This window comes from Onychomys torridus, chromosome 20, assembly GCF_903995425.1.
Source record: "Onychomys torridus chromosome 20, mOncTor1.1, whole genome shotgun sequence".
Taxonomy (NCBI): Eukaryota; Metazoa; Chordata; class Mammalia; order Rodentia; family Cricetidae; genus Onychomys; species Onychomys torridus.
The window spans coordinates 15,101,794-15,120,923 of NC_050462.1; the positions used below are offsets into that span (position 1 = coordinate 15,101,794).

The 19,130-nt window shown below is 39.7% G+C and overlaps 1 protein-coding gene across 2 annotated transcripts in view; it reads left to right on the top strand.

The window, feature by feature from the left end:
* Cep83 (centrosomal protein 83) overlaps nucleotides 1-19,130 on the top strand; it is a 113,144-nt gene that overhangs the window by 66,466 nt on the left and 27,548 nt on the right. For both annotated transcript variants that reach the window (XM_036170210.1, XM_036170211.1), the window contains exons 8-10: nucleotides 9,107-9,221; nucleotides 10,878-11,022; nucleotides 11,130-11,279. In XM_036170210.1, the coding sequence (XP_036026103.1) occupies nucleotides 9,107-9,221; nucleotides 10,878-11,022; nucleotides 11,130-11,279 (410 nt within the window). The remainder of the gene's footprint in view (nucleotides 1-9,106; nucleotides 9,222-10,877; nucleotides 11,023-11,129; nucleotides 11,280-19,130) is intronic.

The following is a 19,130-nucleotide window of genomic DNA, read 5'->3' on the forward strand; positions in this document are numbered from 1 at the left end:
GGTATCTTCAAAGGGGGCTAAATGAATTTTAGGAGGCCAAAAAATGTTGCACAGAGCCATTCCTGAGAAGTAGGTACTACTCCAGCTTGAATAGGATTGTGAAAATGAAAAGGCTTAGCGGGCATGCTACTGTTAACAAATGGAGGTCAGTGACCTTCAGAGTTATCCTTAATCTCCAAGGTGTCTTGGGTGACACATTCTCAAACATACTTGAAAGAGCAGTTACCATTTTTTATTTTTAAAAGATTTATTTTTATTTTCTGTGTGTGCCTGTATGTATTGTTTTGCATGTGTGTCTGGTGCTCAAGGAAGCCAGAAGAGGGGCGTCAGGTCCTCTGGAACTAGATTACAGATGGCTATACGCCACTTTGTGGGTTCTGGGAACAGAACCTGGTCCCTTGCAAGAGCATCAGTGTTCTTAACCACTGAGACATCACCCCAGTCCCTATTGATTTTGTTTTAGATATCTCCTTCCACTTTTTCCTTTAACCAGTGTCAGCTCCATGATATCAAGGACATTGCTCTTATCACTACAGTACTTCTAGCCCCTGGGAAATCGCATTCACATGGCAGATCCTTGTTAATATTTCTTCAGTAAGTAATTTTAACAACATAACTTGCTTTTAAATTATCCTTAAAAATGTAATTTGAATGTTCTTAAGTCATCTTTATGCCATAAAGTATTTCTCAAATTCAACTTTTCCCCATCAAGTGCAATATGTATATCTAAGGAATCTCAAAACCAGAAATATGATAGCAATGACAAAAATAGTTAATGAAGATCAATTTTGGAGTCAGACAGACTGAATTCATGTTAGGTTTTGCTTTTTAATTAGCTCTGTGACGTTGGTATATCTCTTCTTGAAACTTTGGTATCTACCTCCATAAATGTATCTGTGGAAAAATTAAATAAGGTATTATACATGAAGTGCTTACTATAAGATCTAACAGATACTTACTAACACACTATGGTTTTTAGTCTTTGGACTTTGAAAGTAAGGTTGGTTTCCAAATCAATGAAGTCATTTTATGTCTAGCAGGGTAGTTATATAAAACACCCTAAAAGCCAGGATGGCTCCCAGGTTTTTTAAAAAAAGTATTCTCTGTAGCCTAGTAGAAATGTCTATACTTAGAGGAATTGTCTGGTCATTATAGATTCTTGGCCAAGAATTTTCTGAGATGGCTCATGGGCAGGATGTTGAGTGAAGGTGTTTTGTTTAGTGATGTTTTGTCCTCAGAACTGAGGGGTCTTGGGTCCCCTGAAAATAGAATGCTTACTAGGAAGTTAGACTTGGAGGGTCTGTTGTCGTCTTTTTCCCTTGTTAGCGTGGTTGGTTTTGTTGGACGGTTTATACACGTGGCTGTTCTCTCTACCCCAACCCTAGCCCTGCTGGTCCCTTTCTCACAATCATGCTTTTGGTTTTGTTCTGTGACCATTTGGTTTCGTCAGGGCCATCTGTGGGGACCCATGGATTGGAACTATCATTGGAGACCTCTTCCTTAATCTGCCAGGACCAAATAGTTGAGCAGTGAGTGATAGGGCCCCTGAACTCCTCCATCTTATCTATCAGCCCATTCTCATGAGGACAGTTCAGGTACCTCCAGCTGCTGGCAGTTTGTGGTTGCTGTGCCTGTGTCCTGCCTAGAAGATGACTATATTTCAAGTTGGTCCTTTTTTTTTTTTTTTACCCCCTCTTCCTCTGGTATAAGAAGTGTCTTTTTATAGGTGGACCTCTAATCTGTCGCTTACACTCAATATAGCCATGAGTCTGTATTCACCACCGTTAACTGGAAAGATAGGCTTCTCTGATTAAAACTAGAGTAGCATTTGTCTGTGGGTACAAATGTATGTGTTTAGATGCCAGCTTGATGCCGTATCAGTTTTGCTAAACAACTTTCTTTAGTTCTCCCTCAGGGTTTATGATCTCCTCCACCATGGTTGGTTTGTTTTTTTTTTTCTCTTTTTTTTTTTTTTGAGCTGAGGATTGAACCCAGGGCCTTGCACTTGCTAGACAAGTGCTCTACCACTGAGCTACATCCCTAACCCCCAATCTGCTTGGACATTTTTTGTTTTTTTGAGACAGGGTTTCTCTGTGTAGCTTTGCACCTTTCCTGGAACTCACTTTGTAGACCAGGCTGGCCTCGAACTCACAGAGGTCTGCCTGCCTCTGCCTCCCAAGTGCGCCACCACCGCCTGGCTACCATGAGTTTTTACTAGGTTCAACAGTAACATGCAGTACCTCCTGTAGACTGGGTCTTAATCAATCAGAAAGCAGTTAGTTATCCCATAATAGTGGTACCTCTGTTGTACAGTGGGCACATCTTACCTGACAGGTTTTGTTTATGGATAGTAGGATTCACATCTATGAAGACACTGATGCCATCCTTTCGCAGCAGCTGACATATCACCTTCTAGGACTATGAAAACTAGGTAACAGGGAGGAAGTTTTCCGCTCAGTTCCAGCTTGATTTCTCTATAGCATGCATGCATGTTGTGTGGGATCCTAGTTCTGGTAGGCAGCAGGAGGGAGTGGTTTAGGAAGACTGAGGAAGAGGGGCAGGAAGAGTGTCAAAGCTTGGGCCCCCCCTCCCCGACCTGTAACTCGTAAGGACTTACTCCATCCCTGGTACTGGGGTTTTCTTTACTGACCCATGGCCTTACAAGGTACCTCCCTTAGAACTCTTTTTCCCCAGTTAGCAGGTCTCTGTGTAGGTGCTTCACCCTCTCTTTGTTTTAGCCTGGGCCATGTCACAATCCATCTGTCTTAGTCTCTTTCTGGTCATTCAGCCTTGTGACCATTTGACTTCTCATGTAATTTTATCTCCAGAAAACAAATGTGCTAATCACCCAGGCTTAGAGCATTCTTGTTCCATTTCTCATACAGTTAAACTGGCATTCTGCTTTGGGAAATTAGTGTAAGTGTAACTTCGAATCTTTTTAAAAAGTATTGTGATAAAATTGGATTTTTTGTGCTTGAAATACTGAGGCTGTAATTTTAGATGCATTGGTTGTCACCCTTGGAAGATAATATACTCAGTTTTTTTTCTATTAAAAGCCAGCAAGATGGCTCAGTGGGTAAAGATACCTACTCATGAAGGTTGTCCTCTGATCTCCATACATGCGCTTGGCATTTGTATGTCCCTTCTTCCAATTCGTAAATGTAATTTTAAAAATTCATACTATTCCCTACTATAGAGTATATGTATGTCTAGTGTAGCCTTTTATTTTTGTTTCAATTTATATTTAGCATACAAGTTGTTTTGTAGCTGATGTTTCATTTAGTTCACCTGACATGAATGATACTGAAAGTAAGTAAAACTAGACAAATAAAACATTTATCTATCCACTTACGGATTTTGAGGCAGGGCTATGTATTATGGTTCTCTAGAACTCACAATATAGACCAGGCTGGCCTTGAACTCACAGGGATCCTCCTGCCTCTGCCTCCAGAGTGCTGGGATTAAAGGCGCGCACCACCACACCCAACTACAAATAAGATTGTTAATGGTTAAATATACATACATATATACATTTTTCTTCTCTTCCCTTCTTCTCCTCACCTCCCTTTTTGTGATACTAGGAGCAGAAGTTATGTTTTTGTGCATGCTAGACAAGCATTCTACCAATGAACTACATTCCCAACTATAGCTATTAATCTTTTTTTAAGATTTATTTATTTATTATGTATACAGAAGAGGGCACCAGATCTCATTACAGATGGTTGTGAGCCACCATGTGGGTGCTGGGAATTGAACTCAGGACCTCTGGAAGAACAGTCGGTGCTCTTAACCTCTGAGCCATGTCTCTAGCCCCAGCTATTAATGTTTTTAATTTTAGATATTATCTCTTGGTTTATAGGATTAAATTTAGGTTATGTTTCGAAATTGCACCATTTTGGACTAGGTGGTGAAATACAATGGGAAGTCTCTGAGCTTTGAATCAGATGAACATATTTTGAACCTGACTCATTCATTTTATTTTTTTATTTCTAGTGTATCCTTAAATAAGAAAATCAAGAATACAGATTTTATTTCTTTTTTCCCCAGAGACTGACCTTAGGCAAGCTATTTCCTATCTTTAATATCCTGTTGATTTCATTGAGATCCAATTTCCTAAGCACATGAAGGCCTCTTTCTGTTGATCACTGAGATCCTATAGTATAACCCACTAGAAGTCAGTAATGATGTGGCTGCCTCCTGATTTAGATCAGCAGATACAGACCAAATGTCTATGGTGGTAAGAGTATAGCAGAATTTCAGTCCCCATCTAATCAAAACAGATAGAAAACACAAAGAAGAGCACTCAAGGTTTTTTTAAAGTCCTGAATACATTGTTTTCAGTTTTGCTCAATACCATTTAAGGATCCAGTATATACAGTAGTTTGTTTTAGATCCAGTATCCTGACTAGGTTCCTGAAATACCTGGAACTGGAAATGCAGCGACAGGACATGGGTATGCAGGGCAGGGCAGGGCAGGGCTGGGCTGGGGGAGGGGCCCTCCTTCTCTGCTTCACCTGGGTACTGACCAGTTCTTCTGCTGCGTTCTGTACACATACCCTTCACCATTTTTCTTTCTCTTCTCAAGAATAGATGGTGTCTCCTGTTCTGCTGAAGGGAACCAGCAGTTTGGTATTATTTCTCTCCACTTGTTTATTGGCACTTTGCTGAGACTTGCCTGTGTTTTTTAAGGCACACTTGAAGTAGTTTGCATATAAATGGAGTATTCAATATACCCTTCAACTTTAGACAAAGCAAGTTTCATCTGAAATTTTGTATGTAAAAGGATTGCAGGAAGGATAATTTTAAAAATATTTCTAACATGAGTGTCACAGTTTTCTTTGCAACTTGAAATTTTCATCAACATCTTACAATCCTAGCAAATGGCTGTTTGCAATGCAAAGGAACACCTGGGGTATGTTTAACTAAGTGATTTAAATTTGTAAATGTTAGGCTTTAGAACAAAGCTTTGCCAGTATCAGTGGCTCAGATTAAAAGCATTATCATAGGTGACCTAAAATGATGTCCTTAATGATATTTCACATCCAGTGAGGAACATTATGTTGCTTCATGAGGTTTTCAATCTTCAGAAATCTAAGTTAGTTACAGAAAACCATCCCTCAGAATTGTGACGATCGAGCTAAGGAAATCATATCACCTCAGAATTTCAAGAAAGGTCAGAAGTTTAATATCATCTCTTTAGAATTTATAGCCAGAGCTTCTGGCGGACACATTTTTTTATACAACTATCTTGTTTCTCCTGTGTATTATTTTCTTGGGTTTTTGTTTTGTTTCAAGATTTTTAAGGTTTACTTGTTTGATATGTATGAATGTTTTGTCTGCACATATGTAAGTGTGTTATATGTGACTTGTGCCTATGGAGGTCAGAAAGAGGGTATTTGATCCCTTAGATATGGAGTTATAGATGGTGTGTACCACCATGTGGGTGCTGGTAACTGACCGTGGGTTCTCTGAAAGAGCAACAGATACCAGCCCCCTCAGTTGATTTTGTTGATTTGTCTACTTTAACAGATTTTGAGTACCTATAAAATGCCTAATACTACCATTTAAAATTCTGTATTGGGGCAACTAGCTGAATATTTGCTTCTGTGTTATCAAAAGTGTAAAACAAACCACAATTGAAAAGGCCGAACTCTGGCCAACTGTTTATTAAGACAAAGTAACATAGCTTGGTAAAGATGGATGGGACAATGGAGCTCTTGAAGTTGAAGTTTCTAGGCTTGTTTAGAGTTTGGAAGCCTGAGAACAAGGAATATAATGGCCATGCATTAACAGCAGAAGTTAGGGGTATTGGAACTTGTCATTGTGTGCATGGTGGAGTGGAGGACAGAGGTCATGGTCAGCTGTCTTCCTCAGTTCTCTACCTTACTTCTTGAGACAAGGTCTCTCTTGCTAGCCATCACTGGTTTGGCTAGTCTGGCCGCCTAGGAAGCCGCAGGGAGGGATCTGTCTCTGCTGCCCCAGGGATTACTTGCTGGCTTGCCAGACAGCTTTTAGTTTTTAACATGAGTCCTGGGGATCCACACTCAGGTCTTAAACAGTTTACTCACTAAGCTCTTCATCACCCATTTTCATGCTTTTAATATTTCTTTTAGTATTTTTATATTTAAATATAAAATGTATTTTAGAAATTTAACAATTACTGGTTATGTAAGTAAATCCATTCTTTTAAGATCATAGAAATATGATACCAAAGAACAATTTAATCTATATATTAAAAACAAGTAAATTCCTTGAGCATTTATAGTTTAACAGCATAAGTAAGCCTGTCTCTGACCATGTTGAAATTGTTCCTTTTTTTTCTGTGTGTGTGTGTTATACATTTTTCTGTGTATATGTGCACATGTGTGTAAAGCCCAGAGGTCAATGTTAAGGTGTCTTTCTCAGCTGTTGTCTATCATACTTTATAATTAGTTTTTTAAAGATTTAAAAGTCTTTAAAAATTTGTCTGTGTATGGATGTTTTGCCTGCATGTCTTTCTGGGCACAGCATGTGTACCTGATGTTTATAGAGACCAGAAGAGGGCATCAGCTCTCTTGGGACTGGAATGAGAGACCGTTGAGAACTGCCATGTGAGTTCTGGGAACTGAGCCTGGTTCTTCTAGAAGTGAAGCCTGTGCTCTTAACCACCGAGCTGCCTCTCCAGCATCATTTGTGTGATTTCTTTGTCTGAGACAGTCCTTCACTGAACCTGGAGCTCACTGACTGAGCTAGACTGGCTGTGAGCCAGCTCCAGAGACTCACCTTCTTCCGTCTTGCGGGCACTGGGATTGAGGTGCACAGTGCCATGCCCAGCTTTTTCCGTGGGTCCTTGGATCTGAACACAGTTCTACATGCTTGTGCTGCAGACATCCTGCTGACTGATCCAACTTCCCAGCCTAAAGAATGTCTTCTTCATTTTAGTAAATCTCAGGGTGAGATTAATGTGAAGGGTTTTTCTTTCTTGGTTTTTCTTGAGGTTGCCATGACATTAATCAATGTTCTGTGGCCTTACCTTGAGTTGTCACCTCTTTCAAAGCAGTTGCAGTGCAGTTGAGGGAACTTGTGTGCCATTCTCAGCCTTTCGCAGTCAGTGTGTAAGAGCAACTTCTAACTATGTCACTGGAATTATGTGTGTGTGTGTGTGTGTGTGTGTGTGTGTGTGTGTGTGTGTGTATATATATATATTTTTTTTTTTTTTTTTGAGCTGAGGATCGAACCCAGGGCCTAGGCAAGCGCTCTACCACTGAGCTAAATCCCCAACCCTAGAATTATATTTTAATGTTACATTTTCTCAGCACTTTAATAATGCATTTATAAGTTGTCCTTGGAATTATGGCATAGTAAGAAAATTTAAGTATTAAAACCCCAGCAGAAGGTTACAATTTTATATTTCTATGTCATTTAGTGGTGTACACATTGATTTGAAAGGGTCTCTTCATTGTGAATAGCAGTGTAAATAGTAAAGTACTTTTTTGTTGTTTCCTTGAGATGTGTATTTTCTGTGACACCATTCCTTGCAATGTTTTCAAAGCCCTTTGTGGACAGAACCTCCTGCACTAAGGAACTTGTGTCTGTGGTCCTTCCCTTGGCTCTTGGACCGTCCTGGAGTGTGTTTTAACTGCCATCTTCATTTGCCATTGGGTTTGATTGGGCTCCACATAACTCACCCTTCCTGCCATCCACATCCTATGTTTACCTCGTGTGTGTTTGTGGTCTTCTATCTGATTCTGTGATTTTACACTTAAGTATAAGTCACATTACAGGTTCATCTCATCTCTCTATCTCCTGGTGGAAGCTGCCTAATGCCTTTGTAAATAATTTTAGAAGTTCGTGTACAGTGTTGACAGTGTGGCTGGTTGGAAAGACAGAACTTTTGTATTTACTGCTGTACTCCTGACTCCTAGAATTGTACCTGACACATAGTAAGTAGTCAGTGAACATTGTTGGATGAAGGTATACTACTTATGAACTAGAATTATTTGCTAGGAATATTTAGACTAAAAATGATATGTGACAGACTAATGGGAAGTATTGAAAATTGTTCACATTCTCCTGGGGCTTTAGAAGAAGCAGACTCTGTAATAAAGGATTTATGTGATTTGTACCTGTACCCTCCTTCTACCTCACATGTATATACACATGCTAACACATTTACTCTCCAAGTTCAATTGGTCCTTTTTTGGCCTCTTTTATTAATTCTTTTACTGTGAGTTGATTTCTTCGCTTTTATTTCTTAACCTAGCTCATTTTAAATTAGAGTTAACTTTCTAAAGCAAAGTTAATTATTCTATCTTAAAAAGCTAAGCAACTATCTTCAATGGTGTGCTGTACAGTTTTATGTCAATTTGATATGTGCTAAAATCATCTGAGAGGAGGGGACCTCAGTTAAGAAAATGCCCCCATAAGATCAGTTGTAGGGCATTTTCTTAGTGACCAAAGTGGGAGGGCCCAGCTCACTGTGGGCGGTGCCATCCCTGGGCTATCTGTCCTAGGTTCTATAAAAAAGCAGGCTGAGCCAGCCAGTAAGCAGCACTCCCCATGGCTGCAGCATCAGCTCCTGTCTCCAGGTTCCTGCCTTGCTTGAGTTTCTGTGCTGACTCTCTCGATGATGGACTATCATGTAGAAGTGTAAGCCAAATCAACCCTTCCCTCCTTGGCCATGGGGTTTCATCATAGAAATGGTAACTCCAACTAAGACAATTATGCCTCCCTGTGCTTTATTGTAAGGGATAGCTCTTTGTTTAAAGAGCAGACTGTGTGATGCCCAGCTGTTTCTTCCTTTTTAGAAGGAAGGTTTCAACACATTCCCCCCTGAGATGATCTGAATTGTCAGTGGATGTTATTTAAATGTAGTTAAGATTTTTAAGGCAAGATTAATCCCTGGTGACTCCACCCAAGTATTTGTAAATACATGCCTTAGTTCCGTCAGGGAAAGATCATTTTTGTTTGGTCTCTCTCTGCTGTTCTGAGCCTTGGGATACTTTCTCAGAAGGTACTTACACCCTGTACTACCAGATTATTTACTTATTTCCACCCATGCTCTTAGGTATGTACTGAATGATAAGAAAGTGACCCAATAATAATTTCAGTTTCTAATGACCAACAGGTGAAAGAGCTCAAACATTCAAACAAACTAGAAATAACTGACATCAAACTGGAGGCATCGAGAGCCAAGAGTGAGCTAGAAAGAGAAAGGAATAAGATTCAAAATGAACTGGATGGTAATATATTTCCCCATGCTCTTCTCTATTCTTTTTCGGTCTGAATTCACATTATTAAAACAAAGCAACCTGAGTTCTTTTCTAGACTCTCAGTCTTAATAGAATTTTAATCTTACAGTTCATAGGCCTCTTTTGTTGAATGGTTTGTTCATTCTGTGATCTTTTTTAAGTGACTTATCTTACATTTATATAATAGTTTTTGGTTACTGTGAATTAAAACAAGTATTGAAAATGTGAGTTTGTCCTTTATGTGATTATAAATTTTAAATGCTTGTAGATCATCTGGTTATTAGGCTAAAGGATATAAGGAGGTTATATTATAATTATATTTTTTGTTTTGTTTTGTTTTCAAGACAGGGTTTCTCTGTGTAGTTTTGGTTCTGAATCTTGCTCTGTAGACCAGGCTGGCCTCGAACTCCCAGAGATCCACCTGCCTCTCATGTGCTGGGATTACAGGTGTGCGCCACCACCGCCCAGCACCGCTCCTAAGTTTTTGCTATAAATCCTAGGCTAGTCTTAAACATATCCTCAAGATTTCTCAGAGGTTTAGGTTCTTTCTTAAATACTTCAACAACCTTCCCTCTGGTTATAACTGTGCTTGAAGTTACCTCTGTTGTTTCAGGTAGAGTTTATTTTTTATTAATAATTGTTTTGACTTTCCATATATTTTCAGAGTTGAGAGTAAATTTTTTTAGTGTTAGAGTTTGGGATATATTGCTGTATTTTGTTTTTCAAGGTTAAATATAAATTGGCTGTGGTTATTTATCTCTCATATTTATCACAAGATTTGAGAATTCTTTCAATGAACTTGAAAGTTTCCTCATTGCTCATATTTTTGTTAGAAATATAGCATATTTGCTAGAATCCTAGGGTTTTTTTGTTTTGTTTTGTTTATTTGTTTTGGTTTTTCGAGACAGGGTTTCTCGGTGTAGTTTTGGTGCCTTTCCTGGAACTCGCTTTGTAGACCAGGCTGGCCTTGAACTCACAGAAATCCACCTGCCTCTGCCTCCTGAGTGCTGGGATTAAAGGCGTGCACCACCACCGCCCAGTTAATCCTAGGTTTCTTTTAGAAGGATCCAGTTTTGTTTGTTTGTTTGTTTTTTGTCTTGTTTTTGTTTATGATACTATTCTGGGGCTCCAGAACTCCTGTAAGAAGTCAAGTAAATAAGCCTCTTTGGGTATTGTCTAAGCTGATCTCTACCTCCCAAGGTTCAAAAGAATAAATGTCTGTCTTGAAAGATTTGTGAGCCTAGCCTTTAAGGCGGAGCCATCTCTCACGCCTTTAATCCCAGCACTCGGGAGGCAGAGCCAGATGGATTTATGTGAGTTCGAGGCCAGCCTGGGCTACCAAGTGAGTTCCGGGAAAGGTGCAAAGCTACACAGAGAAACCTTGTCTCGACAAACAAAACAACCAAAAGAAAAAAAGAAAGATTTGTGTATCTATGTGCCTAAAAGTGATAACAAAAATTATCTCCAGCTTGTTTCTCTGTAATTTTGCGAAAGCTCTGATGAGCTGACACTCTATGAGGACCTTGAAGAATATCTGTCCAAGAGACCTCTCAGATTCTTTTGTTTTACTGAGTTTCAAATGCTCGTTAATTGTAAACTTCATATTAATACTGAATATAGTTTATTTTTCTTCTAAAACTATACTAGGATTGCAGGCAGACAATGAAATTCTCAAGTCAACTGTCGAACACCACAAAGCACTCTTGGTGGAAAAAGATCGTGAACTAATACGTAAAGTACAAGCTGCCAAGGAAGAAGGTTATCAAAAGCTTGTGGTGTTGCAGGATGAAAAGTAAGTCCTTCGGACCTGGGTTTGTTTAAAGTTCTTGGTGAAAGCATTGCATTCTCAGATCATCTGTATTGTAGTTCTCCCAACATAATTATCGTCTGTTGTTGTAGGCTGGAACTTGAGAACAGATTATCAGACTTAGAGCGAATGAAAGTGGAACATGATGTCTGGAGGCAGTCGGAAAAGGATCAGTGTGAAGAGAAACTGCGGGCCTCACAGATGGCGGAAGAGGCGGCCCGGAGGGAGCTTCAAAGTATTAGGTTGATTCGTATTTCAAGATAGTTTGGGGGTGCGGCGCCATAGTGGTGTAAACGTAGCACAGAAAACTCCTCTACCTTTTACCCCAAGTTCCATATAGTAACCGATTTCCTAACCGTATTATAGTAATCAAGCCGAAGTTAGGATAAATCAGTAAATAGTCAGCCGACAAATAAGGCCTATTCTCTTTATTTAGGTTTTACCACTTCACTTTGGTTTTTGGGGGGGGGGGGGGTTCGAGACAGGGTTTCTCTGTGTAGCTTTGCGCCTTTCCTGGATCTCACACTGTAGACCAGGCTGGCCTCGAACTCACAGAGATCCGCCTGGCTCTGCCTCCCCAGTGCTGGGATTAAAGGCTTGCGCCACCACCGCCTAGCCATTTCACTTGTTTCTTATCTTTAGTCCACTATAAAATTATTTTCACGGTACTTTGAGACTATGTAAATATTCTCATTAAACGTTCTACTAATTTTAGCATCCACTTACCATTCTTGCCTTTCAGTAGTTTCTCGTGTTTTCCAGTTGTGATTTTCTTATGTATTTTTGACATTTCTTCTACATCTGTTATTTGGAATTCTGAAAAGAAGGGCCTTCCTTTTTGTAATTGGCATTTTAATCACTGTCGACTAGGAGATTCTTGTTTTCTTCTTGAGTTGCACTATCTCAGATTTGACTATCGGAAGCTCGCGCCACTTCCCGAGGATTTCCCCACTTTCTAGCATCGTAGGAATCCTGCCATCAGGAGTGTGGTTCTCATCCTGCCTAGCTATGCTCATTGATACTTCGTAACGGTAGCTTTGATATTGTTATGAATCATCATGTTTCCCACGGCCTCCGGCGACCCTGTGGAAGGGGCTGAGAGCCACAGGTGGAGAACTGCTGGGCTAGCCCTTGCTCTGGCTGCCTTTGACCCAGTATGGTAAACAAATGCAGTCTGGGATTGTCGATTAGTACTAGGAGTGCCTTGCCCTGAGCGCCTTTCCATGGTGAAAAGAGAATATTGGAATCTCTGCTGTTTTGGAACAGTGTCTCCCTTTAATTCTGTGAGGTTTTGCACATGTGGATGGCCACAGTTTGACATTGGGCATTTTCTTCTGTTGCTGTCCACCATATCTTTTGAGATGAGGGTCTCAGTGAACTTGGAGCTTGGTGTTGAAGCCAGCCAGTCTGCAGGATCTGAACTCAGGTCCTTGTGCTTGTTCCGGAAGTACTTACCTGCGCTCCCTTCTCCTTAGCCCAGGTTTCTGTATATTGGTGGTATTTGGTGGTCCAGCTGTTTGTCGTTGTTGTCTATTCTTGGTGTGTTGACCTTTTCATTTCACAGTGCCCTTCATTTTTATTGTGACTTTATAAAGTCTGTTTTGTTTAGGGTTGGTATATTGGCCATGGCTCGCTCTGGTTCCTGTCCACATGGGATGTATTTTCCATGCTTTGCTTTACAGTTTATTTGTACTTTGGATTTATGGTGAGTGCTGTGTAGGCATCATTTAGTTAATCTCACTGTTGCCCATTCTGTCATTGGCTGTCTTTTGATTGGCACGTTTTATGTGTTTACATTTATACAGTAATTACTACTTTTTTGTCTTTAAATTTTATTTCCCCCTTGTTCCCTTCAATACTTTCCTCTTTGTATTTAATTTTTTGCCTTTTTGATTTCTTTTATTCTTCTCTTTTGGTAGGAAGAATGTTCAAATTCTTTTCTTTTAATTGTATATTTTGTAGCTATGGTTATCAAGGGATTTACATTCATATCTTTATGCTTCTAATACTTTTGTTCGAATTTATATCAGCTTAATTGCAAAGACATACACATTTCATTTCTATCTGCACATTTTCTGTTGTTCATGTTACAAAATTACATATCTGTGCACCATATGCCCCCAAACATGATTTTTTTCCCCAGTGAATCAATTTCTTAAATTAACTAGAACAAATTGTGGAGTTGTAAGCTAAAGTTACAATAATACTAATTTTTTAAATTAATTTTAAAATATCTTAATCTCTTAAGCCATTAGTAAGCAAGTTACAATAATAGTTTTTTATAATTTCACATGGGTCTACTATTATTTTCGTGTAGATTTGAGGTGTTTTTTTTCCTTTTCAGAGCTGAGGACTGAACCCAGGGCCTTGTGCTTGCTAGGCAAGTGCTCTACCGCTGAGCTAAATCCCCAACCCCAGAGTTATTATTAAATAGGCTTTCCTTTTATCTAGTGGGCCACCCTTGAACATTTCTTTTGCATAGGACTTAAGACTACCAACTTCCTCACTGTTATGTGGAATTTTTTTTTTTTTTTTTTTGAGACAGGGTTTCTCTATGTAGCTTTGGAACTTTTCCTAGAACTCACTCTGTAGCCCAGGCTGGCCTTGAACTGACAGAGATCTGCCTGCCTCTGCCTCCTGAATGCTAGGATTAAAGGTATGCACCACAACTGCCCAGCTATGGAATTTTCTTTCATTCTAAAAAAAGTTTTTAGATGAATTTTATTTTAAAATGTGTTAGATAAACATCTAGAAGAATTGTTTTTTTGCTGGATACAGGATTTTTAGTTGAAATTTTTTTTAAAGTATATTAAATATATCCATCCACTGCTTTCTGGCCTCTTAAGTTTTTAAATTTTTGTTTTTTAAGGTTTGTTTTTATTTTATGTTTTTGTCTGTATACACGTCTGTGCATGTGTGCCTGGTGCGTGTGAAGATCAGAAGAAGGCTTTGGATCTCCTGGAACTGGAGTTAGGAGTGGTTGTGAGCTGCCATGTGGGTGCTGGGAATTGAAACTGGGTTCTCCAGAAGAAGAGCTGATGTTATTAACCGCTGGGCCCTCTCCTCAGCCCTGCATCTACTCTTTTAAAAGATAAACTCTTTCTGTGTATCCCTGGAACTCGTGACCCTCTTGCCTCAGCCTCCTGAGTTCTAGCACTACAGGCGACCTCACAAACCCTAGCTCTGCGTCTGCTTTTGAATGTCCTGGTCTTTCATACCCGTCTCCCAAAAGTGGAAGGGAGTCAAATGAAGACAGATGAAAGGGCAGGCACTGGTTCTGAGAGGTCCTAGAAGCGATCTCAGCCGAAAAGGGGCCAGTAGCTACAGCAGTAGTCAGTCATCGAGGTACAGGCTTTCCATATTTGGGGGACTGTTAGCATTCACCCACTCTGGTTTCTGGACTGTATGCACAGTCCTGCCTGGTGGTATGCAGAGCTACCTGAGACCTGGGCTGCTTCTGTTGGAAGAGGTGCAGACTATTAAATATACTGTTATTTACAGATGGAACCTTCCTTTAAAAGTCTCAGGTCTTCAGAAGGCTCTAGATTTTCAAATAATTAGACTGATTTTATTAATGTATTTGCTGTCCAAATAAAGAGACATATTCCTTAATTTAGCTTAGGCAGTGTTTCTCAACCTATGGGTCACGACTCCTTTGACAAACTTCTAGCTCCAAAAATATGTGCATTACAATTCATAACATTAGCGAAATTACAGTTATGAAGTAGCAACGAAATAATCTTATGGGTGTGGGTCACCACACCATGAGAAACTGTGTTAAAGGTCTCAGCATAAGGAAGGTTGAGAAGCACTGTCTTGGAACAGACTTTTAAAGCGTGTGGCACGTTCACCTTGACTGACTCAGCTGTCTCGGTGGCCCTTGACTTCTTTGTTTTCCTTCTCTGAAGGAGTTAAAAATTTTTTCTAAGTATTTAATCCTTGTTATGAATATATTTCCCTTTTGTTTTGGTCTTCTAGCTGTTAATGTTTATAAGGATAATACATTTTTATAGGTTAATTTATATTCTGTCTGCATACTGATTTGTTTGAGTTAATTTTACTTTTAATTACTTCATTTAGAAGTAGACATAATTTTATTTCTTTACCAAGTCTTCGGCTCCGAACTGATTACCTAATTGCACTGGTAGTTGCCCAGTTCAGCACTGAGTAGGAGGATAGAGGGTAGGCTCCTCGGTGCTCATCTCTGTGCTGTGTGTGTCTTCAGCGATTAAGAAGTTAGCTTTAGGAGCTAGAGAGAAGGCATAGCAGTCAAGAGTGCATGTAGCTCTTGCAGAGGACCTGGGTCCTGTTCCATAACCACAACCATCGGTAACTCCAGTTCAGGGCAGCCATGCCCTCTCCTGACTTCCTTGGGTACATGCATGCACATAATGCTTGTACATATGTGCAGGCAAAAATTCACACACATAAAATAGATTAAAATTAAATAAATATAAAAGCCTGCTTTTTAAGATCTTGATTGGAATTATATTGAGTTTATATTTTAATTTAAGAACATTACTCCTCCAGTCCCTGACTATCTCGCATCACTCCTCTAGTTCTAAAGTAATTTTCACCACTGCCACTGTACTTTTGTACTTCACCGTCTCGCTCATCTTTTAGAGTCTTATGCCTAGGTCTGTGATATTTCCACAAGTGGTGCTGTTTTCAACGTCGTGATTGCTCACTGGCGCAGAAACAGTTGATTTAACTGACCTTGAATCCTATGCCTGCTCACATTTTTATTAGCAAAGAATAGCCTTCCTTTTCTTGCTCCTCTGTTGTTATTTTATTGTTGATTTTGAGTTTCATTGCATTGTGATTAGAGAATATATCTACTTTATGCAACATATTAGTATTTCATTTGTTATCTACTATGTCAAGGGCAGTACCAGGGGAAGGCAAGTGAAACACCCCCAGGGTATGAACTTTAAAGAGAAAAAGCATGTTTATTTTATCTCTGTGTGTGTCGGCCTGCATGTATGTATACTATGTATGTACCTGGCGCCCTCAGAGCTCAGAAGAGCGTGTTATATACCATGGAACTGGAGTTAGAGGTGGTTGTGAGCCACCATCTGGGTGTTGGGAATCAAATGTGGGTCCTCTGCAAGAGCCACAAATGCTCTCAACCACTTAGCCATCTTTCCAGCCATAGCATTTACCTTTATAGGCTGACTCTGACATTTGCACTAGCCTCACAGTGACTGTCTCAAAAGTTGCATAGAATGGTCACCTCATTTGCCTCATGCCTGTAGTGTATGATCCGTTTTTGTGGGCCTGATAACCTGAAGTTAAGTGAGTGCAGTTGCTCTTCCCCTTACATGGGTTACATTGTAATCAGCCCCACCTAAGCTGAAAATGTATTTACCTCTAGTACCTGACTGCATCACACCATCCCAGTGTACTGTAAAATGTCAGTTGTTTGCCTTAGTCAACACATGGCTGGCCAGTGCTAGCGGCCACTGGCTGGTTTTGCAAGAGCATGTCATACTGTATATTGCTAGCCTGGTGAAAGATCAAAATTCAAAATGTGAGGTGCAGTTTCTCCTGAATACATACAACTTTCACATTGTGATGCTGAAATTTTTAAAATTGAACCCTTACAAGTCAGGTAACATTTGATACATTTATGTGTTTGTAGGCTGTGCATACACACACACACACACACACACAGCCATTAAGATTTGTCTTAGAAAATTTAAGTTTTCTATGTACTAGTTATTTTTGTTATTTGATTTTTCCACATGAAATAATTAATATTACAGTCTTGTTATTAGTGTGTTTCTGCCCATGCTTGTAGTTTTGCTTCTTAAAGGTGGTTGCTATGCAGTTTGGAGTATACTTGTAAGTTACGTTTTGATGACCGGTTGTGGGTCTTTTGCATTACACAGTGCCCCTTTTTGGTTACTCACTTCTTTTTTACGTGATTCTACATTATTATCTGATGTCATTATTCTAAACGTAGAATACTGCTCCCGTTTCTCAACACATTTTTGTCCCCTTTCTAAATTTTCTGCCTTACTTGCTTTTGTAAAATGTGTTTTCTGTATCCAACACTAGTCGTATAGTCTAGCATCGCTCATGAACACGGTATAAGTTGTGGTTTCCTCCGTTTTTATGGATGAGTCATGTGCATCTGCAGTCTTGCAGGCGGGAACATGACGGGTGAGTTGCTAGGAGGTGGTGTTCCACCACGACCCTTTCGCTTAGAGCTGTTTTGAGGTTTGGTGTTTTCTATTAACGCTAAGGGTGTGCTTTTGTGTGGCTCTGTTACTTTCTGAATTATTCTTGCAGAAAGCATTCATAATACAGTGCTAGAGCATCTGCCCTTCAGTACCTGCAGATCTCAATATTTGCTTTCTAAATTAAAAAAACCTAAATCTTAGTGACTTATAAAGATTAAAGATGAATGACTTACAGTCATATGAGGTTGTAGACTGTGCTTTGAGGCAAGCTTCTTAGTCCACATTACTAATGAAAGAACTGCTCTTTTGGATCTCTTACCCTGTTGGTGGCTGATTCTAAAACCATAAGTCTGCAGTGGACTTTGAGAGCCAGTCTTGCCCACCTTTTCATTTAGGTAGATATTTATGTAACTGTTCCAGACAGTCTGTGAGACTTTCTGTCTCTGCCCTCCCAGGGAAGCGCCCCATCTGTTGTTTTATTGTGTCCTGGTCTCAGTTTGGCCTTTAGAATGTTTTCTGTTTGAATTTGAGTGTACTTCGACTGCTTAGAGCTTCTGCAGCCATAGTGATAAAATGTTCAATGTTCTGTCATTACTTAAAGACAGTAATAAACTTGCCCCATAGCTTTTGGTTTGTTTTGTTTGGGAGCATTTAATAAAATACAAAACAGTTTTCATCTTTAACTTGTCTATAATATAAATCATTTCTATTTCATTAGTCACTATTGAGAATTTGTTTTTTATCCTTCTTGAGTTTCTCCAGATTATTTATAATATGTGATTGGCCCCATGAGATGTCCTTAAAATAAGACACCTTAACCATAGACAGTCTGACAGAAGTAGTACTTCTCGAGATTGTATAGTTCTCCGTGTTTAGAATGTCACATAATTGTTACATCACTTGTTTACTGTTTTATAAATTTAGTCATGTCAACCACCTGTTTATTTTTCATTAAAATAACTATAATAATAACTTCCACTTAGTAGAGTCTGGTATGGTAGATCAAAGATGATCTGGGGCTTAAAAAAAAAAAAATGGGTCCTGACAGGAAAAATGTAAATGATATTGAAAAATAGTCCATTATTTAAAAATTACACTATATGATAAGTAACTGATCTAGACATTAATGCATGCTTGAAAGGTGCTTTAAGTTATTCTATACTAGTGTTTTGTTTTCACCACTAATCTGTCATAGTGCAAAGAACAGTATTTTAAGAAGTATTCATTATGGCAGAGGGGATGGTTCGCTGGGTAACGTGCTTACTGCACCAGTGTGAGGACTTGAGTTTGGATCCCTGGCACCCGCATAAAAAGCCAGACATGGCAGTGCACGCCTGGAATGCCAGCACTGGAGAGCAAAGCCAGGTGGGACTGGCTGGCCAGTCAGTCTAGCCAGAACAGCACGTTTAGGTTCAGGGAGAGACCCGGCCTCCAAAAATAAAGTGGAGAAGCATTTGAAGAAGACAGCCCAGTGTCAGTGTCTGACCTCCATGTGTGCATGTACAGACAAGTGCATGTCTGTGTGTGCTGCTTGAATGTGCACGGGCATGTGTGCACGTGTGCATTTCCCCCCATTTTGTATTTGAGAAAGCTGTACTACTTTTTTATGGAGCTTGTGAAGTTTGGGAAGTTACCTGTAAAATTAACCATGTACAAATTTTAGGAGGTTACGTGTGAGTCAGCTTCCCTTAGCAGCAGTGGTCCAACACAAGCTATTACAAGAAAAGGAAGAGACTGTCAGCTGATGTAGCTGTAGAAAGGACAGGGTTTGTACTCTTGTTTGCTTGGACGCCTGGGTCGACAGCTCAACTCTGAGCAGGTAGATGTCACTTCTTCCTCTCTTCCCTCCTCCTCCCATTCTCCTTGTTGGCTTTACTTTCTGCTGCTTTCTCTGTGAGGCAAGTGCAT